The following is a 24,027-nucleotide window of genomic DNA, read 5'->3' on the forward strand; positions in this document are numbered from 1 at the left end:
TCCCCCTCATCCTTCTCTGCTGTAGCAAACAAATCACTAGTTATAACTACATTTTAGCAACTCTGTTTTAATCCCAGTAAATCTGCGTTGAACTATCCCACAGCTTTCTAGACTGGGATGACCAAAACTGTACACACTAATGCAACCAGATGGCTTAACCAGATTCTTGTAGGGTTTTAAATGACCTCTTTGCAGTGGCAGTGTCAACAGTAGTGGGATAGGGTTGAGCGTGCTGGTGGAGTCATGACCCCATCCCCACCCCGCCGTCATTTTGCTCCCAGAAATCCCTGTCACCCATCTTTGGCCTACAGCTTTGGCCTCCAAGTCTGCATGGTTTCTAGCTAGGCATGTCAGTATTCTCCTCCCTGGTCCCCTTTCTACTAAGTTGACCAAAGATATGTCCATCCTTTCATTAATGTAGAGTATGGTAGATCTCAATACTGGATATCTGGAGTACACCACCTGTTCCAACTTGAATGTTTGAGAAATATCCAATTAATCCTTCCCTCCATTCTTAAGCCATACCTCTTATCCCTGCTGACGTTTTACCTTTAATGGCCCTTAATCTTTACAAAAACTTAATGCATTTATCAAAGGTATTTCAAAAGTCCAAATACACCACATTCACTGCATTTCATTTCTTCATAGGCTTGGGGAGTTTCCCAAAAAAAAAATTAGAACTAAAATAGTCAAATAGGACTACTCCCTTAAAAATCTGTCTTATATACTTAAAAGCTTCTGTTTGTATACTGAGAACATTTTTAAAATAAGTCTGAGCGGAAAGATCTGAAGAGTGTATCACACCCGCCCCTGTAAAATCATCTTTCTTCATACAGCTTCAATACGGGTGTCCCTCCATTCTGAAGCAATAACAGAGAATGTTCTGTGTACACAGTGAGCTGATCAGCATCAGTAAGGACAGCTTAGAGTTTCGAGTGTAACCCTATGAAAATACAGGAAAATGGTTATATCTGAGATGTTAACCCTTTTTTTAACGAATGCTGATGGACTCATTATATAATTCCAGTATACACTATTTTCTGTTTTTGATGCAGAATTCCAGCATTCGTAGTTCTTTTTAACATTTGTATTTATTCCTGCATGTTATTCAGACTATATTACACTCTTCTATATTTATAATTATAGGTCATTATTATCAGCCCATCTATCCGCCCTTCCATTTCCACAGATCAATTAGAATTCTTCCCTTTTGCACCCCAGTTCACAGCTAGGTCTTTGCTACCTTTTTCTTTTTGACATTCACTTTTTGACACCCTTCTCCACAGCTCCCACTATGTGCCTCTACTTGCCAAATGAAACTCTTCCACCTCTCCAGCCTCCTTCCCTACCTTCAAGCACTTCAGCCGCAGTTCTGCCTATGCCTTTTCTCCTTTCTTCATTTGCTTTACTGTCTGTTCAATTTCCTCCAACTTTATTTCTTTCTCCACCTCTATTGCTATCTTGGACAGCTCCCCAGTGAGCACTGTTACTTTTTTAGTTACAATGCAAGAATTGCTAAAATCTCTGCCAGCAGACATGACTCCTTCTTCACATCGTTAAGTTTGGTCATTGTCCTTCGCTGGCTCAAAATACATGCAGTTCATTATTGATCTATAAAGTGTTTCTTGCACCAAGTTATTTCCTTTGTCTCTTTTATTTGTGTGGTGTTATTCTCCAAGGATTCATATTTCCCCTCTTTCTTTTAATTCGTTCATGGGTGTGGATGTTGCTGGTTAGGCCAGCATTTATTGCCCACCCCTAACTGCCTTTGTTCAGAGGGCATTTAAGAGTCAACCAATATCCCACCTTACTTCTGAATACTTGATGCCTTTTCTCTGAGACTTTTCAGATCTCTTTTTTTTCTGTTCTTATTTACACTTTTGACCATCTGTACCTTTGCTTCCTTTATTTCCTTTATTGACCGGGAGGTTACTTCAGCTACTCCTGTTTTATTTTCTTCTAGTATCTCCAGTGTGTCTTTGCCACAACCTTGATGTCTGATCATCTCCTTACTTGACCAGGTCAATGAGAAGTAATGGAAATCACCCGTTTATTAATACACTGAAACTGAAGCTGTTTTGCTGGATTTTCAGCTAATGAAACTGCTTTCCCTGCTTCACTTACAGGTCAAGTACAAAGTTCATGTCCAATTTCAGCTAATCATCTTGCAGTTGGAGGTGAGGCTCTCCATTCTCAGCACTACTTAATCAATTAAGCTTTCATTTAACTCCATGCGATGAACACCTCGCATGTGGATATCATGTGTCAGCCCTGAATGGAACAATTTGAACTTTACTGTTTACATTATACCATTGCCCGAGGACTTACCGCATCCTGGAACCCAAACAAAACCAACTGAAACTGGTTTATGGAGATACTATCAAAATCCAAGTCCAGTTTGAGTTTGGAGATGGTGCTGGCCATTACTCTCCGCTCCGGGGAGCGGACAAAATCCCGCAAAATACCAATAATCTGCTTTATGTGGTCAACTGACAGCTTAAGCTCTTCATTACCCTATAAAATAAAACATCCAATTATTATATGTAACTGGAAAACTGGTGAGTTTGAAGGTGAACTTAAAGTGAAGAGCAACTAACAATTGAGTAACAAAAAAAACCCCTCACAATACTGCTTATGCGGAAGGTCGAAATGTCAGTGAAAATCGGGATGGATACTATAATTTTAGTGAGGACACAGTAATAAAAACCATATGTGGGTGGATGGATAGGAGATTAGACAGTGCTCTTTAATTTCTTAAAGTTGCATCTAACCATTCTGTTTCCAATATTGGAATGCTTGATGCAGATGCCAAGTAGCCAAAAGGATGCTCCAATCTTCAGCACTGTCATCACACAAGGTGATCAGCATAATGCATATTAAGAAAAATAAAAATAAATTCTGACCGCTTGATTCAACTAGTTCATATCAGGAGTAACTGTGATGATTTTTTGAACTTTACTGAAATAGGCAAAAATATTTCGTGCAATCTTCATCGGGGAAGTTAGTCATTGTGTACAATGCACAACAAAATTGGAATCCCATTTATACAACCACAGAGAGTGTGGAAGAGTCCATTTACCTGTGTCAGACTTTCCAACAGGTTGGAAACAACCTGATCCTGGTCCGTCTTCAAGAGTTTATGAAGAATGGATCTGCGCTCACTGTCTTTCTTTAACAGGAAGAGGCCTGTGTCTATCTCATCAGAAGAAACTGGACTGCTTCGATCTTCAGTTGATGAAGATACATCAGGGATACTGTGTTATTGAATAGTTGGGGATTAGAGTAAGCAATTTTAAATATTATCATCCAAATAGTACATTTTGGAAATATTGACATTTCTTAATTCGGAATTTTACATTCATTTGTTTGTGACTGATGACATATCCAGTAATGATAGATCTGCATGGATCCATTCACAGATGGAGCTCACACCGAAGATAAGCACATCAACAGCAACAATTTATATTTATACAGCACTGGTAACATAAAAAAGCTCCCTGGGTGCTTCGCAGGTGAGAAGTCAGGTAAAAATTGACACTTAGCCAAATATGGAGACATTTGGATAATTGAGCAAACACTTGGTCGAAGAGGTAGGTTTTAAGCAGCATCTTAAAGGTAGACAGAGATGGAGAAGTGAAGAGGGTTGAGGAGGGAATTCCCAAGCTAAGGGCCTAGATGGCTGAAAATACAGCCAGCAATGCTGAAGCAACTTAAGTGGGGAATGGACAATTAAGAGGCCAGAGTTGGTAACTTGATAATGTATCACTGGGTGACCAAAAAAAACTTAATTCTCAACAGGGCCTGGGGAGTGCCACAATTCTTGCTAATGTTCATAAACCAGAAAAGCACGCCAGTAACTTGCTGCACAATAATTGTGAACATAAGGAATATACACTGGAGAAGGCTATACAGCCCCTTAAGTCCACTATCAGTGTATCAATTTAAAAAATGATAGACGTCATTAAGCAAGAAAATAAAATTGCAGGATTTTTGAACACAACATGTATGTTTTAGTGCTGTATTGAGATTCTGGTCATGCTTTATTTCAAAGTATTCATTCATGGTATGTATTTCTGCATGGGTAAGTCTGCAGCATGAATAGAATATTAAGAGAAATCACTGCTGAAACTAAATATTTCCATGCAACAGGCACATGGAAGTAACTGTTCAAAGTCAACAGGCTCCACTGAATTGTTTTAAAAAGTACAATTCAATTCATGAACTTGTTGACTTCTCTTACAACGCAGGGTCTTCAGAACTGTCTGTTTTAATGCAAAAGGGAGTTTACAGCTTCTCAGGAATGGAAGTGTCTTCAATTTTTAGCACTCTAATCAACTGCTTTTAATGTAAAATACAACTGACAGGTGAAGAATTTGGCTCTGTGAATGTACCTCATGCATGATATCAAAGATACAAATTAACTAATGGAGGGAATAGATAAAATAACTAAAGCATAGGATTACATAGAATCTACAGCACTGAAATACTTTGGTCCAACTGGTCAATGCCTCTGTTTATATGGCACAAGAGTCTCCTTTCACTCTAATAACCTCTTTCCATCATGTTTCCAAACCCCCATTTTGTATGTGTATGCATCAAGCCTCCCTCTAAATACGTCCATTCTATCTGCTTCAACCATTCCATGTGGTAGCAAAATCCACATTTTCAACAGCCAGGTGTGAGTCAGCTTCAGGTTGATGAGGTGACTGCTCTGTATGTGCATGGGAAATCACCAGAGACACAAAACATTTTTGTGTTCAGGCCTCCATGGTTGCCACCATCCTACCAGTGTTGAGCTCGGTGTGTTGGCATGCCAGCGCTATCGCCTCAGCCAGAAGACAGGTGGACTCACCATTGTGCCTTGCAATCTGAGGGTTGCTGCGGACATCCCTTCCTGATGTTCCTGCCTTTGCAGCTCCAACAATTATGCCAGGATCGAGTCCAGAGGCTCCTCATCTTCGGACTCAGCAGATTTCCGGCCTCTAGCGGATATTTGAGTGCCGGACACCTGGGGAGTCCCTGCCTCCACCTGCTGTGGATCAGAAAGTGCGATGTGCTCACCAGATTGTGTTCCCGGGGCTACTCTAACGCTAGGTCCCATCGGGGGTGTGTGTCTCTGTGCTGGTGGAGGGTGTGGGTGGCTCTGAGACAGGACTTCAGGAAGGTTGCTTCCAGATTCCTCTTTGGCGGTTTCCCCGGGGCTTGATTGTTGGCCCTGGCTCATGGACTCCATCGGCTGTTTGCCTGCGGAAACAAGGGGAGATAATTAGCACATGGCAGTAGCCTGTGATACAGGACACATCACTCACAGCATGGTCGTCTGATGAATGTTTCACTGCTGGACCCTCACTTGGTAGACCAGCACAGACCTCACTGTCAGCACAGCAATGGTCCAGATCCTCACTGCCCAGCTGGATGGCTCTGTTTTCAAAGTCCATGAGCACCTTGATTTCAGACATTCCTCCACCGGTCTGCAACCTGTCCTTCTCATTGTGAGCCAGCTTGTCCTGCATGAATAAAGATGGGGAGAGTGTTAACAGGATGCCTGCCAGGCCAGACGATAAGTATGGCTGGCCTGTGTGGGTGGTGAGAGATCCCATGGACGGGATGAGGACAATGAATGTGTGTTTGAGAGTGAATGGTGATGTCCCTTGAACTGCCAGTGAGTGAGGGCCCTGTGATTTGGGATGTGTTTGTGAGGGTGTGAGTTGAGAATGATGAGAAGACAGGCTTATTCTGGTGGAACAGAGGAGATCATTCATCATCTTGCAGCAGTGGGAGGCTGTTCTCTTTTGCAGGGCATTGGCGCTGACCCTGCTGCCACCACCTCCCAAGCTGGCATAGTCAGGCTGCTGCCCATCCTGCGGCCAGAGCTGGGGTAGAGGACATGACGGCGAGTGTTAAGGAAGTATAATAATTTTCATAATATTATTGTGATCTGTTGTAAAAGTAGGTTAATAGTGGAGTTTGGATAGTTTCTCTGTGTTTATGTGTGTGTGTCTGTGTGGGATTTAACTGAATTGAAGATGGCTGGTCTGAAGGTTTTGACTCATCAAAAGAAGCCAGGTTTGAAATGTAAATATGTAAACGTGGCTGAAATTTTAGAATGTAAGGTGTGAGGAAATTTTATATTTTTAGATAAATCGGGGAAGTTAATTTTCAAAGAGGTGGTAGGATGTTTACACCTAGCCAGAAGCTAGGCCAAGCAGTGTATTTATTTTTCCCAAAGGTTACTGACAATATTCGCACCATGAAAAGTTCTACATAATGGGAAAGTACATTTTCAAAGACATATGGAGGGAATGGAATTTACAGATTAAAAAGAGAGAAAACATATATAAGGGAGAATGAAAGGGTATGTTGGGAGAGGTACTGTGACATCTAGCAGAAGCTTGCAAAACAGCCTTCAACCATGTCTGCATGAGTCTGCTACATCCTGCCCTTAAAGGTGATAACTGTGCTGGCCTGTCTTTCCAACCTTAAAATCTATTTTGGGACTGTTGCCTTACAAGGAGGTGTATTTGGGAGTCAGCTTAGGTAGGAATTTTAGTATTTACTATAGGACCAAGCAACTGGAATCTTATGTATGTGTTTGACAACTTTTCTTCTGTTAATAAATATCTTAATTTAAAACTTTAAAACTAAAGGTCTTGGTGGACTCATGACTTCTGATTTCAGTGCTCAGTCTTCTAATAATAAATACAAATTGCAAAACCATTGTGACCGCAGAACCAAGTTTCCCTTGTGGATTTGGGTCTGCCTGGCGCACATCATCTGCTGTGTCAAAGCAGTGAGCCTCCATTGTGTCCAAAAGGTGCTTGAGCGACGTGTCATTGAACCAGGGATCTGTAGTCTTTTTGCCTTTCAAGGCCATCCTGTCTTCCATACCGCAGTCGTGGGCTGGAAGCACTGAGAGGTGTGCGTGCAGCTGGACTTTAAATATGGTGCCCGGAGTGTTAAAGCAATGGGGTGATGGTGTGGTGGGCGAATGAGACAGCCTCCGCCATGGAAACGGCATGTTTCCCAGGAATGCGTTATTAATGCGGTGGGTTTGGGACACTACGGCATGAAAAGCCACCATTGCGGCCATCGGGTCAAACAGCGTTTAACCCACCCACTTAGTGCAAATCTGGGAGGAGTCTGCCCATTACCTTATCAGCGATGAACTGCCCATGGATTTCCAGTTGTTAATGGACATCTCATCTCTGCTGTTCGATGATACAAATTAGTCGATGAAGTGGGGTGGATACAATGACCAAAACATAGAATTTCTGATGAGTTCATTGTCATAAAAAGAGAGGGATAGCACCTCTTAAAGTGATGTGCACCCTCTGTTAAAGCAGGTTAGCATTACAACAGCGGGAGATCACACTAAAAGCATCATAAAAGTTCCAAGGGACAGCGTCACAATTCTCCAATGTAGGATTTAATGCAGAGCGAGTACATACAAGGACCTCCTAGTCCCTGTACAAAGATTTATTTTCACAGAAAAGCCCTGCGCAGGCCTGGAGGGGCATCTGTGATCAGGGTAATGGTGTCAGTTTCACCTCAGTGTTTGAAGAAACGTAATGACTTTGCATATATGGCCATGGACCTAACCAGGGTTCTCTTTATTTAACATTACCTCCTCGTTATTAGGAACTTTTATGTTCAAAAACATCAAAATAGTTTATCCAATGACAATTTAGATTTCTGTACTTGCTCTTTAGCTTTTCCTTTGAAACTCAAAGAAAGGGTACATTTTAGGCACTTGCACTTCTGGCAAAGAGCTGGGAGCACATATTTTCAAAGTAAAAATAACTGCCATGGTGCGTACAGTTGTATAAAGTGGCTAGCAAGTATAGATGTTCTCCTAACCCTCGCCAGGGAATAGTATTCAGGGATACAGGGGAAAGAACAGGAGAGGATTGGAACGAACTGGATTGCTCTTTGAAAGAGCCAGCATAGACTCAATGGGCCAAATTGCCCCCGTTTGTGCTGTACTGTTGTATAATTCCATTATTCTACACTACAAAAGAGTTGTGCCTCTTTCTTGTACTCTTGGTGACAAGTCTAAATCTTATTGAATCATTCAAAGAACAAAGAAAAGTACAGCACAGGAACAGGCCCTTCGGCCCTCCAAGCCTGCGCCAATCATATTGCCCGTCAACTAAAACATTTTGCACTTCCGGGCTCCATATCCCTCCATTCCCATCCTATTCATATATTTGCCTCTTAAATATCACTATTGTACCTGCTTCCACCACCTCCTCTGGCAGCGAATTCCAGACACTCACTACCCTCTGCATAAAAAACTTGCCCTGCACATCTCCTCTATAGTTTTCTCCTCTCACCTTAAATCTATGTCCCCTAGTAATTGACTCTTCCACCCTGGGAAAAAGCTTCTGACTATCTACTCTGTCCATGCCATTCATAATTTTGTAAACTTCTATCAAGTCACCCCTCAATCTCCGTCGCTCTAGTGAGAACAATCCAAGTTTCTCCAACCTCTTCTCATAGCTAATAACCTCCAGACCAGGCAGCATCCTGGTAAACCTCCTCTGCACCCTCTCCAATGCCTCCATATCCTTCTGGTAATGTGGTGACCAGAATTGCACGCAATATTCCAAGTGTGGCCTAACCAAGGTTCTATACAGCTGCAGCATGACTTCCCAGCTTTTATACTCAATACCCCTGCCAATGAAGGCAAGCATGCCATATGCCTTCCTGACTACCTTATCCACCTGCGTTGCCACTTTCAGTGACCTGTGGACCTGTACACCCAGATCCCTCTGTCCGTCGATGCGCTTAAGGGTTCTGCCATTTACTGTATAATTCCTGCCTGTATTAGACCTTCCAAAATGCATTACCTCGCACTTGTCCAGATTAAACTCCATCTGTCATGTCTCCACCCAAGTCTCCAACCGATCTATATCCTGTTGTATCTTTTGACAATCCTCTTCACTATCTGCAACTCCTCCAACCTTAGTGTCGTCTGCAAACTTACTCATTAGCCCAGTTACATTTTCCTCCAAATAAATAATGTATACTACAAACAGCAAAGGTCCCAGCACATATCCCTGCGGAACTCCACTAGTCACAACTCTCCATTCAGAAAAGCACCCTTCCACTGCTACCCTCTGTCTTCTATGACCAAGCCAATTCTGTATCCATCCTGCCAGCTCACCTCTGATCCCATGTGACTTTACCTTCTGTACCAGTCTGCCATGAGGGGCCTTGTCAAAGGCCTTACTGAAATCCATGTAGATAACATCCACTGCCCTTCCATCATTGATCATCTTTGTCACTTCCTCGAAAAACTCAATCAAGTTAGTGAGACATGACCTCCCCTTCACAAAACCATGCTGCCTCTCACTAATACGCCCAGTTGCTTCCAAATGGTAGTAAATCCTGTCACGAAGAATCTTCTCCAATAATTTCCCTACCACTGACGTAAGGCTCACTGGCCTGTAATTTCCTGGATTATCCCTGCTACCCTTCTTAAACAATGGAACAACATTGGCCATTCTCTAGTCCTCTGGGACCTCACCCATAGCCAGTGAGGATACAAAGATTTCTGTCAAGGCCCCAGCAATCTCCTCCCTTGCATCCCTCAGTACTCTGGGGTAGATCCCATCTGGCCCTGGGGACTTATCCACCTTAATAATCTTCAAGACGCCTAACACCTCCTCTTTTTTGATCTCAACATGATCCAGGCTATCCACACACTCTTCCCTAGACAAATCGACCACTAAGTCCTTCTCTTTGATGAATACTAATGAGAAGTATTCATTTAGTATCTCTCCCATTTTTTCTGGCTCCACACACAGATTCCCACCTCTGTCTCTGAGTAGGCCTATCCTTTCCCTGGCTACCCTCTTCATCTACAAACAGTCAATAAGTGGTTGGGTTTCAGATCAGCTGAGTGAAAAAATATTGATTCAGGCTTGGGCAGTCCTTACCCTAATCTTGAGCTATAGAGACTATAGAGAATGGAGCAGGAATGCTACATCATCAGGGGATATTCAGGTTGAATCAATTCTTGCTAGCGAGGAGCATTCATATAGGCCAGTTTCTTGAAAACGTCCAGGGTAACCAGTTGCCGATGCCAAATCAGTGGTAGCTCATGTGTGTGTTTGTGTGTGTGTGTGTGTGTGTGTGCGCGCGCGCGTGTGTGCTTTGCAGAAGAAGGCTCTCTATTTGCAACTTATTGCTCTTCCCCTTACTTAGTCTCACCATGTCCTGCGGTGGATTGAGAGGGTGTGGAGGAACCCATTCCTGGGCCCCTACTAATGGCACCTGGAAACCAGCACTAAGCGCTACACAAGAGCTGGTTGGGCAAAGTTCATGGTCAATTTCTTTCTCTATTCTGTATTTCTTCATTGTAGCTCAGATGAGATTGGGAATACAATGTTTGAAGACTGATGCTGCGCATCATTTAATATCACAGGACATTTTTAACAAAATTCATTTTATTGAAGATTGGGTGACAATAATAAAATTGTAATTGAAGACGTCATCTGTCCTCTGCCTATAAATTTAGTCAAATATTTCACTGCCACAGTGACACTGTTCATTAAACAGTAGAACAATGGAACAGGAAGAGGGGTGTTTTAGACAGAACAGATAAGATTTTGGTTTTTACCTCGATAATGGAGAGCCAATAGCTCTGATCAAATTTTCTGAACTTGCTTTCTCATTTCTCTCGAAGAACACATCATGCTTTGAATCGGAGTCTGGTGACAAAGATCCGTGATCACTTCCATTGCTGCCTAATGTTTCACTCTGGACCATGATAGGAAGAGATAAGTTTGGACTGTACTCTGGACAGCAAACAAAAGGAAAAAAAAAACAATGACCTTCTTAATTCTATAATTTCTCTTGAATTTCTTTGGGGCAGTTTTCTTCAGTTGGCTGAGTGGAGATTGGACAATCAGGTGCAGAGGTCAGTATTCCTGATTCCCAGTACTCAGGATGCCTAAGTTGTAGCACACCCGAAATTAACACCATTAATCTTGATGGATGGAACATCAGGGATGCAGGGACCCCGCGCCCAATTCCAGGATCTACATTCTGATTGAGTGAGAATTTCTGCGGAAAGTGAAGTCTCACAACTTTGGGGTTTTGGATTTATCTTCATTATTTTTGTCACTCTAAGTTCATCTCGTAAGGTGCTTTTCCAACCTCACACAACCAGCTTTGCATGCCAGGAGCACCTAATGGATATAGGTACACATGCTGTACATCACTAATAGGAGCCCTAATTTCTGAACTGTAACTGAGCTGGTGAACACTCCTTCCTGGAAGCATAAGGACAGAAAATTATCTATTATTCTTGTTCTTTTAGTCTATTTTGTGTTCATCAAGGTGGAGGAAATCAGTGCTAGGGAATTCAATGCTTCCTCATATAAAAGGAAAATACTGTGAATGCTGGAAATCTGAAAGAGAAACAGAAAATGCTGGAAAAAACTCAGCAGGTCTGACAGCATCGGTGGAGAGAAAGACAGAGCGGATGTTTCGAGTCCCTATGACCTTTCTTCAGAGCTACAGAGAAGTAGAAATGTGATGAAATTTATACTGTTTAAGGGGGTGGAGCAGGTGAAGCTGGATAGAAGACCAGCGATAGGTGGGGCAAAGGAGAGATTGACAAAGATGTCATCAACAAAAGGATAAAGGGAGTGTTAATGGCAGTGGTTAGGGCTAAAAAATGGCGCTGATAGAGGCATTAAGGTAAGAAAGCAGAATGTGATAATGGCAGGACAGGGTCAAGCACTCTGAAAAGAACAACATGAACAAGTGACAGATGATCCTTGTGGGGGTGGGGGAAAGGGGTGGTGGTGGGGCAATCCTTTTTTCCCCATCACTCCCACCAATATCATCGGTCACTTGTTCATGTTGTTCTTTTCAGAGTGCTTGACCCTGTCCTGCCATTATCACATTCTGCTTTCTTACCTTAATGCCTCTATCAGCGCCATTTTTTAGCCCTAACCACTGCCATTAACACTCCCTTTGTCCTTTTGTTCATGACATCTTTGTCAATCTCTCCTTTGCCCTCACTCATCGCTGGTCTTCTATCCAGCTTCACCTGCTCCACCCTCTTAAACAGTATAAATTTCATCACATTTCTACTTCTCTGTAGCTCTGAAGAAGGTTGATACGGGCCCAAGACGTCAACTCTGTTTCTCTCTCCACAGATGCTGTCAGACCTGCTGAGTTTTTCTATCATTTTCTGTTTTTCTTTCAATGTTTCCTCATTTTGGCCAAGTACAGGGCCTTGGTGAAATCACACCTGGAGCATTGTGTGCAGTTTTGGTTTCTTAGCTAAGAAAGGATATACTTGCCACACAGGGAGTGCAGCAAAGGTTCACCAGACTGATTCCTGGGACGGCAGGATTGTCGTGTGAGGGGAGATTGGGCCGACTAGGCCAGTATTCACTGGGGTTTAGAAGAATGAAAGCAGATCTCATTGAAACATATAAAATTCTGACAGGGAAGAACAGACTGGCTGCAGGGATGATATTTCCCCTGGCTGGGGTGGTCTAGAACAAGGGTCACAGTCTCAGGATACTGGGTAGGCCATTCAGGACTGAGATGAGGAGAAACATCTTCACTCAGAGGGTGGTGAACCTATGGAATTCTCTACCACAGAATGCTGTGGAGGCCAAGTCACTGAATATTTTAAGAAATAAATAGGTTTCTAGACCCTAAAGACGTCAAGGGGTATGGAAAGAGAGCGGGAGTATGGCATTGAAATAGAGGATCAGCCATATTCATATTGAATGGTGGAACAGGTTCGAAGGGCTGGATGACCTACTCCTGCTCCTAATTTCTATGTTTCTGTTTCTACTCAGGTAGAGCTCAGCCCTTTCATACTGAGCGTACTAATGAAGTACCATGTGATACCATACTGATGTAGTAGTGCAAATGGCAAATGCTCAACTAGCTACTCACACCAATGTATGAGCTGGTCAAAGTGAGCATCATAGAGCTCCCCACTTGCCTGCACTATTGCCCTATTGCATGCAAGGTCGATAACTTGCATTGCCTTCAGTATTCCCATTCCATTTTCCTCTGATTTAAAACCGCTAGTGATTGGTTTCCTTCACTTATCATTGTCCAAATCAGGAATTCACATTACAGCAGGGTTCCATGGAGGAGAGAGCCTTGATGAAGTGACAAAGTATCAGATATGAACCTGCATAGCAACCATCAACTGTAGACAGTGAATCACAGCCAAGTCTGGCCCTTGTAATTACCCAACATCCACAGATGTGTACTCCTACCAAGCATCATAAAAGCATGATCAGGAGTAGGAGCCCTGATCAAACTATTCCTTCTGAAACTCAAGGACGTAGTCCTGGCTAAGATCAGTTACCTTAGGACCAAACCTGGAGCTTTGCACATCTGTATGGTTCAGGGCAACACCATTAATGTACATTTGCCACTAAAACATTGGGGTGGTAGCTGCCTGCTCTTCCACTTCATAGAGAATAGGATTGGGAATCAGCACAAGCTTTTAAAACTAGTGAGTAAATGCATCCACTTTTCACCTCAACTACTTAAACAGTCTGCTTCTATCTACCCTGTCCCATCCTTTGATAATTTTAACACTTCGAACATGATGCCCCATTACCTACGCAGCTCTAATGATAAAAGACCTGATTTTGTTCTACTTATGTATTGTAATATCAGGCAGTGTCTAAGCAAATCTACATTTCACCCTCTCTAAAGCCTATTGTCCTTTATGCAACATGGAGACCAATACTCCACAGAGTGCACTAAACTGAGGTCTTGCTAATATTTTATATTGATTTATCTTAACCTCTTGGCTTTCATATTATATTTTTAGTGATAACATCTAAAATTCCGTTAGTTTTTTTTTAACAGCTTTATCAACCAGTGGTATTGCCTCTAATGTTCTGGGATGTTGTTCTCACAAATCCCTATTCTCTCCAACAGCAATAAGCTTACTTCGATTAAGAGTATAATCACTACTGACTTAAGCAAGGTGCATTATCTTACACTTACTGACATTGAATTCCATCTGCCAGTTTTAAGCCTATTCTACCATCTTATCAACATCCCTCTGGTCTTCTAAATAATTAAATGTATGTCCTATTTTGGTACCACCCCTAAATTTCAACACTATTACTTGCCATCCTGTATCGAAATTATTGATATTTACAGTGTTGCTGATGCCCCATCTATATATGATGCAGAAGCCCCTATTTAATCAGATAGACACAGTATGGCCTCCTACAAAGGATACGGTATCTTTGATTATTTGTGTATGTCTCACCACTTGGTTTGAAGGCAATTTTATTCTTCTTGCCACTCTTAGTCTTTCTGAGGAAGGGGTCTTCAAGCAGTTCTGCAGCTGTTGCTCGTTTATTTGGATCAGGCTCAAAGCAGTGAAGAATAAAGGACTTCGCATCTGCTGGCATAGATTCTGGGATCTCAGGATGGATTTTAAACATTCCGACCTATTGAAGGAGCCCAGGTGAACAGGTAAAGATCAAAACAGAACAAGCCTTCAAGAATGCCACATTCCGGTACAACCACACCATTCCTCACACAATCTGTATTGTGCTCTAAAATTGGGGATCTAGGGATAAAAGAAGATATAGACTGCAAAGCTGGGCTTCATAGCAGCCTTAGATCTAGCACTGTGGGTGCCATTTTGGTAAGCCGTGCAAGCAGATTTCTGGTGTGGCCTGCATCAAACAACATCTTGATGAGGGCCTTAGGCATTAGGAGCGCGTGCCGGAATTATACAGAGCAGGCAGATGGTGACATTAGTTAATGTGTTAAGCAAATGTAGTAATTATGGTTTCGTTAAATGTTGGGCTGTACCTTTAAGAATAGTCCTGTGGTGTAAGATCACATGATCTGTGTAAACCAATGTGTTAGCAGCACGGTCAGTTGAAAGCGCACGTGTAGTTACTGCTGGCTGTATTGTAAATAAACCTAATGTTTCCACTAAGAAAGTTGTCTGCAGATCAACCCTATTACAAATAGGCCACACCACAACAAACTGGTGATGAGGATAAATTAGGATAAATCAAGGTAGATCGGAATCGGCACTGTACCTCACCTGAAGATTGTGAGTATCAACGTTTGTTAAAACAACAGAAGGTATACTCACCCAAAATATCACAATTTGGTAGAATGGATCCCTCTGAGCCAGCCACAGACGATTGATCACAGTATATAGAACGCCCCATGATCTTCTTTCAAGTGAACAAATTCACAGGGTAAGAGAAGAGGCAAGTGATCCCCTTGAGTACTCGTGGGAGCAAAACCTACAATTTGATTTGAAGCTTGACAGCCCCCAGTGCCCCGGATTTGAAGAATTTCGGAGAATTGGTGAGCCTCGTGAAGGGACATTTTCAACCCAAGCCCTCAGTCACGATGCAGAGGTTCCGGTTCAACTCGCGAAATAGAGCCCCAGGTGAGACAATGACTAGCCATGTGGTAAATCTGAAGCAACTAATGGAACACTGTAAGTTCGGTGAGACTCTGAATGACATGCTCAGAGATTGTTTAGTGTGTGGTGTGAAAGAAGGCACTATTCAGAGAAGATTACTGGCTGATGTGAATCTGGATTTTAAGAAGGTGCCAGGAGTAGCGCTGGCCATGGAAAGCGCTGTAAGAGATTGACAAGCAATTCAAGGCCTGCAAAATGGCGCCATACTCCAAATCGGGCAGGAACAGTCAGCCGGAAGTGGTGCGAGAAAGCGAGACTCTGCCGTGAGGCAGGAAACAGCCCCCGCTAATTGAAAAAGAAGAAGAAATAATTTAGCAACTAAATCGAAGAACATCTTTCATCGTTGTGGAAACAATTAGTCTTTTAGTGATTGGCAGTTTAAAAAAGTAGTTATTTTTGTCACAGAAGTGGACACCTAATGAGACAGTGCAAAGAGAGACTTAAACAGACTTGCAAACAACAGAAGAAGCCCAATGAAATCTACAGTGTAGAAGAGCCTGAAACAACAAATTCTGGCATTTATTCACTGTTTAACAGAAAGTTGGGAAGACAGAGACATTATTTGTGACAGTGCAAGTGAATAGTGAACCAGTAAAAATGGAAGTTGACACGAGGAGCTTCCACTACTGTTATTGGAGAACACACTTTCAGGTATTTAAATAATGGTGAACATTAATTAAATTTGGAACAAACATCTGCCAATATGAAAATGTGCGCAGGTGAAGAAATCCTAAGTGAAAGGTATCAGCAGAGTAACTGTCCAAAAACCAGTCGACACAGCTACTGGTGATGGTATAGAGAGGCAGAGGACCAAGCCTTCTAGGGTGAAATTGGTTAAGGGAAATTAACCTTGATTGGCCAGTGAGAGTTCAAAAGGAAGCTGGAAGAGTTCATGTCTTGAAAAAGGAACAAGGCAAAGTATGGCAGAAAGAGCCGGGAGAGTCCAAAGACAGCAACAGGATGAAAAAGGAGTGTGTAAGGACTTAACATCCTGAGGAAATGCAGTCTATCTCAAACAAAAACATGGAAGAACAGCACAAGAAACTCAAGGAGACCCTTCTGAATGACAGAGTTCAAGACAAAGTAAGTAACTTTCGCAAGGTAAAGGAAAACCTGTTGAAAAACCTTCACACATGACAATGTTCCCTCAGGTCAAAGTTTGTGCCTCTGGAACAGTACGGAGAGAAATAGAAATAATTCAGCACCTCCCTGAACAAACTGAAGAACCAGTTGACAGAGAAGACAATTAATGTTCAAGTTTCCAGGAGGCAGCCAACAAACACAAAAAGGAGACTGTAGAGCTGAAGAATCAGCTACTTGAAGTCAAAGAGGCTTTTAAAGCAAAAATCGGAGAGCTTTCCAAGGGGAGAATGAAGTTTTGGGAGACTCAGCTATTGAACTAAGACAAGTTGAAATTTCACCTGAGAGAAAAAAGCAAAAAACTGTGGATGCTGGAAATCTGAAACAAAAACAAAAATACCTGGAAAAACTCAGCAGGTCTGACAGCATCTACGGAGAGGAGCACAATTAACATTTCGAGTCCGAATGACTCTTCAGCAGAACTGGTGAAGAGTCACATGGACTCGAAACGTTAATTGTATTCCTCCCCACAGATGCTGTCAGATCTGCTGAGTCTTTCCAAGTATTTTTGTTTTTACTTCACCTGAGAGAATTCTGGCTGATAGTGAAGTCAAAATGAAGGGCGAGACTAAACTCTGTGGTAGAAAGAAGAAGACAAAAAGGAAGAAGCTTCCAAGAAGACAATAAAATGATGGCTGGTAGCACCTATAAACACTCGAAGGAGGCAATAAACAAATTATCAAACTGTGTCTCTTTTGATATTATTCCAGTCCTTCCCAATGGTTTGCTGGATGATGATGGAGAAGCTAAAATCAAAGAGGTTCAAGTTACTTCCAAGGCCTTATCTGGAAAGAATTCTAGATGCCCTAGATGAATATGAGGAAGTTAACAGGTGATTCATTGGAGGCCAAGCTTGCATGCTTTCTTTTTCACTACAGAACGACAACAGGAACAACACCTGCAGAATTGTTGATGAGACGCCATCTTAGGACAAGACTGAGCCTGATATTTCCAAGGTGGAGAAGAGTCCTCCATGCTCCTTGACAATGACCACAGACTTTCTAGCAAGTCTGTCAATATATCAAGCATTTCTTTGTAAATAACCATTAGCATTTTTTATGTAGGCCACTGCAATGAGTCTTCAGCTAAGTTCTCTGTAGCAGATCTCCTGTATGACCTTGTCCCCAGGGATCTGGCGCCTGTAGTGCTACCCTTTCCCCATGCCCTAGCTGTGGGCCACTCATGCCCAGTGATTCACCACATGCAGACCCCAACTCTATGCTACCCTCTAAAGTAGGCAGAGTGTCAGTGTCTGAGCTGGTGGCTGCAAGTGTGAGGTCAAGTGATGGTGTTTTTTTCTTCATCCAGTGTTCCTCCTGGACATCAAGTTCCCACATTAGTTCTTGACCAGGTGATAGTTCTTGGGTGTCTGAAAGGGGAAGGCACAAGGGTAGGATTGGGATGAGTGAAGGGGTAATGGAGATAATTAAGAGATGCATGCTTACACTCTCTGCAGCTTGCATATCAGTAGATATATTGGGAAGAAGCGGAATTGGGTTGTGAGAAGTTCAAATAGGTAGGAACATGCCATCATCCTCTATGATTTCAGCCTATTCTGCTGATCAGGGCTTCACTCATGGTCAAACCAATGATGGTAAGCAGCATCCCCTCCATGGAGGTAGCTGTCAGCATCCCCTCCATGGGGGTAGCCATCAGCATCCCCTCCATGGAGCTAGCCATCAGTTGGTTGCATTTGGTTTGATTATCTATCACCTTGATCTGCAGGGGAGAAGGTAGTGCAATAGTGAGTGTAGTACAATATGGGTGATGCACCTATTGCATTGAATAGCTCAATTTGTGCAAGTTGAGATGTGAGTGTGAGGCTTGCAGCAATACTAAGTGTGCAAAGATGAGCTGGGGCTATGAATGGTGGGTTTTAGATATCTTTATAAAGATTGTTGGTAGGTGAGTGAAGGTTTGGAATGGAGCACTCTGTGAGAGGCTCGTGATTCAATGTAGCAATTATAATGCTACAGCATTTGAAGATGCATTCACTGACCATGACCACCCATTCAAGAGTCACAAAAGGTTAGTATGCAGGTACAGCAGGTAATTAGGAAAGCTAATTGTATGTTATAACTTATTGTGAGGGGAATTGATTATAAAGTAGGGAGGTTTTGCTTCAATTGTACAGGGCATTGGTGAGAGTACATCTGCAGTGTATAGTACTGGTCTCTTTATTTAAAGAAAGATATCAATGCATTAGAAGCAGTTCAGAGGTTTACGAGACTAATACCAGGAATGGGCAGGTTGTCTTATGAGGAAAGGCTGGACACGTTGGGCTTGTAACCACTGGAATTTAGAAGAGTAAGAGATGACTTGATCAAAACCTTTAAGATCCTGAGTGGTCTTGACAGAGAGGATGTGGAGAGGACGTTTCCTCTTGTGGGAGAATTGAAAACTAAGGATTACTGTTTAAAAATAAGGGGTCACTCATTTACGGCAGTGATGAGGAGACATTTTTTCTCTCAGAGGGTAGTGAGGCTTTGGAACTCTCTTCCTCAAAAGGTAGTGGAAGCAGAGTCTTTGAATATTTTTAAGAGCTATATAGATTCTTGACTAACAAAGGGTGAAAGGTTATCAGGGGTAGGCATGAATGTAGGGTTGAGGTTACATTCAGATCAACCATGATTTTATTGAATGGTGGAGCAGGCTCGAGGGGCTGAGTGGCCTACTCCTGCTCCTAACGCGTATGCTCTTATGTACGTATGTCACAGCGTTGCATCCAGGTCCTCGCATTGACTGGAGAGCTATTTGCTCCCACTGCTTCTGTTAAGGAAGAGGACCTCCTGTCTCTTGTGCAGCTCATGTACCAAGGCCCCCAGTGCTGCATGGGAGAGACTTGGGGCACTCTCTTTGGCCTGTTTGGCATGTCCAATCCTCTTTCTGCTCAGAAACTTCTCCCCATTTACTTCCAGCAAAGAGTGATTTAAGAGCAATCTTACCTTAAACATGACTGCATGGTGTTCCCCTAATTCAGAGAATGGTGGCCTCCCTGTTGCCATTTCAATGATAGTACAGCCCAAGGACCAAATATCTGCTGGAGCACCATAGCCTTGAGGATCCTTGTCTATAACCTCAGGAGCCATATATTGAAGTGTTCCTAAAGATGGTTTGAATTGGGCAGAGAAGCTAATTTAAAAAATGGAAAGCTCCATAAAGTACATATAAAATTATTTTGCCTCATTTTAGAAGTTATAAAATGCTATGTAATATTTTAGGTTGGATTTTGTTTTGTCTGTGTCAAGCAGGGGCCTCTTCCTCTGGAGGTTTGGGGGGACGAAGGGAAAATTACCAGGCAGTCAGACGCCTGGGGGTGGATAATCATTCCACATTCTGTGATTGAAAGAGGGGAAAAGAAGATACAAATAAACAGAAAAAAAAGTGAATAAATAAATTAAGTAAATAGAATAGACTTAATATATGATAAGACAACATAACTGAAATAAAAATTAAATTGTAACCAAGATGCAAACAGAGTGGGAGAGGGTACATCTTGGCTTAGTGCAATTGTATGGAAAGGGTTGTGGCGACTCGCCTGTCCATTGGATATATTTGCCAATTATTGCCATTGGCATCCTTTGTCCTCATCATAATAATGGGGGCGAGTTGCTACTGCCACTCAGGAGCCACAATGTCACTTGCTTCTTGGGGCCCATATGTTTCCTTCTGGGCTATTTTTTTCATGGGATATGGGGATGTTGCCCATCCCTAAATACCCATAAACTGAAGTGGCTTGATAGGCTATTTCACAGTCAACCATATTATTGTGGGCTGGAGGTACATTTAAGAATAACAGATTCCATTCCCTAAAGGACATTAGTGAACCAGATGGGTTTTGATGATAGTTTCATAGCCATTATGCTCTTTTTAATTCCGGATTTTATTAATTGAACTTAAATTCCTGGGGTTTGAACTGTGCCACTAGAGCATTAGCCTAGGCCTCAGGCCCAGTGACATTATCACTGCACCACCATGTCCCACAGTTCATAGCCAACACCAGACCCATTAGACCAGAAAAAGACATACAGCTGGAGTAACCAAAGAGTTCCGCCATACATGCTCCCAAGATACTGGGGAGGGGGCAGATTATTGGTCCACTCCTTTCAAAGACTGGAAATTGAGATTTAAGTTAAACAATATGGAAGTTTGACTGTCTGGCAAGTGATGAATCTGCTTCCTGCTCTCTCCAGCACCCAGATTTTGAGGCCTAAGAAATTTAGTCCTTTGGTTGGGTCCTCTTACCAGCAAATGTTTCAGTGCAAGGATTCACTCCTGTCAACCGTTTGGACATCCCAAAGTCTGAGATCTTCACCACGCCACTGTACGTATTTACAAGGACATTGTCTCCCTGAAATTAAAAAGGTCTTCACAAATTCAAAAATAATCTGAATATAATAAAAAGAGGAGGGCCAGGTAGGAAGTATAATGGCAAAAATGAAATTAGATACTCAGCTATTGCAGATCTTTTCAAAAGAAATGGTCAGTGATATTTAACTATCAGATATTTAGATCATAGCAACATAGGAAAAGAAGCCATTCAGCCCTTTGAACCTGCACCATCATCCAATCAAGTGATGATTAATCTGTACCTCAACTTCATTTGTCTATCTTAGCTCTATATTCCATGATACCATTGCCTAGCAAAAAACTACTGATTGAAGTTTTGAAAGTTTCATTGACGTCACCATCCACAGCCTATTTGGCAGAGGATTCCAGAATTCTACTACAGAGATCAATTGCTGGGCAACTGTCATAAGATAATCAAGTCTATGAACCTTCCATTTAAAAATGTTATGTATGGCAGAACTAATTTTCTTTTAAATCTTTTATGGAAATTAATTAAAATATATACAGAGAAAGACTTTATACAGAATCTCATTTTTTACTTAAAAGAGTTGGATTAGCTATGATTGTAACTATAATGAGGGCAATATTGTTTATCTGTTTAAATTCTGTTGCCTCCAAAATTGCTTAGTTTTGGGTATGTGTACCCCTGAAAGGCATTGCAGGTGCGTTAGGATTTAACATCTCTGATTACCCATCTTTTCCCCAGTCTTTTCTATCTTTTACTTTGATATTATCTGTCTATCCCATTTGAGCTCAGAGTGACACATCAAATGCCAACTTAAATCAGTCACCTTGATGTCTCTGTGCACAATCTGGTTCTCATGAAGAAATCGTAGGCCCTCCAGTATCTGTCTGGTGTAAAACACAATGGTAGAGACGTTATCTTTCAATGGGCCCCACTTTGATCTGAGGAGTGCGGAAAGACTCCCTGAAAGAATAAAGATGCACATTACAAACAAAAGTTAATTTGTGTATTTCTTGGTAGCTCACCACCTGAAATCCATATCCAAGGCTATTATGCAGAAGTGTTTTTTTGCAGTATGGTTTATTTTTCTACAAAGTCACCAGGAGCAAGTAAAATCATGTCAGGACACATCCTGATGGGCCCTGTGTACACGACTTTGAAATCATTATTCAAAATTAAGAAAATCAATGCTTTTAGTCTTCAATTGTAATCTCATTCTTAAGGCAATAACAAATATATCTTTCCATCATATCTTGTGTGTGTGTTTGCTGGATAAAGTGCAATGCTCCTGAGAGTTCCCTTTGTGGACCTGCTCTGAAATTCACAGGCATCTTTATGATTGGAAAACAAAAGGCTGTCAACCCAGAACTTCAGCTCTTGTTTCCCTCTCCACAGATGATGCCGGACCTGACGAGGGTTTCCAGCATTTTCTGCTTTCTGGACCTTGTCGTTTGGTGGTACAGAGCTTGAGTATTGCTGAAGGAAGAGATATGTCAAAGCTTTTCATCTCGCACTTATCAGGACAATTCTCAAGAATACCAATATAAGGGGAAAACAACAATTTATACTGAATGAGAAGAGAAGAATGCATCAGTGCTTCAACATGTCTCTTTTTTATGGATATCTGGAGTAATAACCAGCAGTGCACTATATTGCTTTAATTTCAGTTTATTTTCTATTCAGTCTATTCAAAAACTTTTCTTCAGATTGATACAAAGTTGAGTCGAACAATTATTTTCTTTCAATAGGACTTTCAAATAGTATTATGCAGTATTGCCTGGTAATCACTTTGTAGACAATTGCAAACAGAGAGGAATGGTGATATCTGCGAATATTTTGAAAATCTTTCCCTCTTTAGTGTTTCAACCCTCCGAGATCTCTGCGCTCCTCCAATTCCTGCCTCTTGCAGAACCGCAATTTGCATCATTCCCCCCATTGGCGGCAAAGCATTTATCTGCCTAGGCCCTAAATCCTGGAATTTTCCATCTAACCCCCACCACCTTTATCTTTTCACCCAAGGGGGAGATGGGGGCATTGTGGTCATGTCACTGGACTGGTAATCCAGAAGCCCAGGCTAATGCTCTGAGGACATGCATCCAAATCCTGCCAAGGCAGCTTGCGGAATTTAAATTCAATTAATAAATCTGGAATATGAAAAAGGTTGTCTCAGTAATGGTGACCCTGAGACTATCATTGACAGTTATAAAGACCAACCTGGTTCACTTACGTCCTTTAGAGAAGGAAATCTGCCTTCCTTAGCCAGTCTGGCCTACATGTTCACTCCAGACCCACAACAATGTGGTTGACTCTTAACTGTCCTCTGAAGTGTTCTGTTCAAAGGCAATTAAGGATGGGCAACAAGTGCTGGTTTTCCCAGTGACACCCACATACCATGAAAGAAATAAAACACTCCAAAAAATTTCTTCGGTCAAGCCTTTGCTCTTCTGTCCTATCATCCCTTTTCGCTATGTTTAAAAGTGCTATATAAATGCAAGTGTTGTTGTTGTACTGAAATCTTTGTGTAGAAGAGTGACACTTTCAGAAGTTTAATACCCAACCTGGAGGACAGTTTGTTAGAAAGCAGTCAGCAGATTTTGTTTTACTGGTTGTCTAAAACTACCAGACTTCCCTCAGCCAGTTTGCACTGCACACAACATACCTTATTTCTTTGAGATAAGGCCTTGGTCCAGTTGTAACTTTACGGGACAAAACAGAGTTCACTCAGAGAACATGGATTATTTATGGTAGAAAACAAAATAAAAGTTTCTCCTTAATCCACATCAACATTCAGAAGAATATCAAATGCAATATTTGATACATGGAGGACAACTTTTTTAAAGCACTGGGAGTTACATTGTATTGTGAGTGCTGAAGCAAATCTAGGAACTGAATGTATTATTATCTGTTAATGCATAATTGTCCAAGTTATTGGATGATCAAGCTAACAAAATGTGCGGATGCCAGAACTGAATTCTCACTGTTGTGGAAGCTAGTGGTTTGCATCCATGGCCATATTTTAAATGATTTCAAATCAATTGACCTTAATTTAGATGAACTAGTATGCAAGTACTGCAAGTGATTAGTAAGACAAATGGAATGTTATCGC

The 24,027-nt window shown here is 41.9% G+C and overlaps 1 protein-coding gene across 1 annotated transcript in view; it reads right to left on the reverse strand.

The window, feature by feature from the left end:
* The window catches only part of map3k15 (mitogen-activated protein kinase kinase kinase 15), a 175,424-nt gene that overhangs the window by 21,316 nt on the left and 130,081 nt on the right, over positions 1-24,027 (reverse strand). The window contains exons 16-22 of the mRNA XM_041210936.1: positions 21,748-21,884; positions 20,852-20,957; positions 19,552-19,709; positions 14,279-14,462; positions 10,625-10,802; positions 3,080-3,254; positions 2,329-2,514 (exon numbers count right to left, since the gene is read on the reverse strand). Coding sequence (XP_041066870.1) covers positions 2,329-2,514; positions 3,080-3,254; positions 10,625-10,802; positions 14,279-14,462; positions 19,552-19,709; positions 20,852-20,957; positions 21,748-21,884 — 1,124 coding nt within the window. The remainder of the gene's footprint in view (positions 1-2,328; positions 2,515-3,079; positions 3,255-10,624; positions 10,803-14,278; positions 14,463-19,551; positions 19,710-20,851; positions 20,958-21,747; positions 21,885-24,027) is intronic.

The sequence above is a fragment of the Carcharodon carcharias genome, chromosome 18 (assembly GCF_017639515.1).
Source record: "Carcharodon carcharias isolate sCarCar2 chromosome 18, sCarCar2.pri, whole genome shotgun sequence".
NCBI classification, from domain to species: Eukaryota; Metazoa; Chordata; class Chondrichthyes; order Lamniformes; family Lamnidae; genus Carcharodon; species Carcharodon carcharias.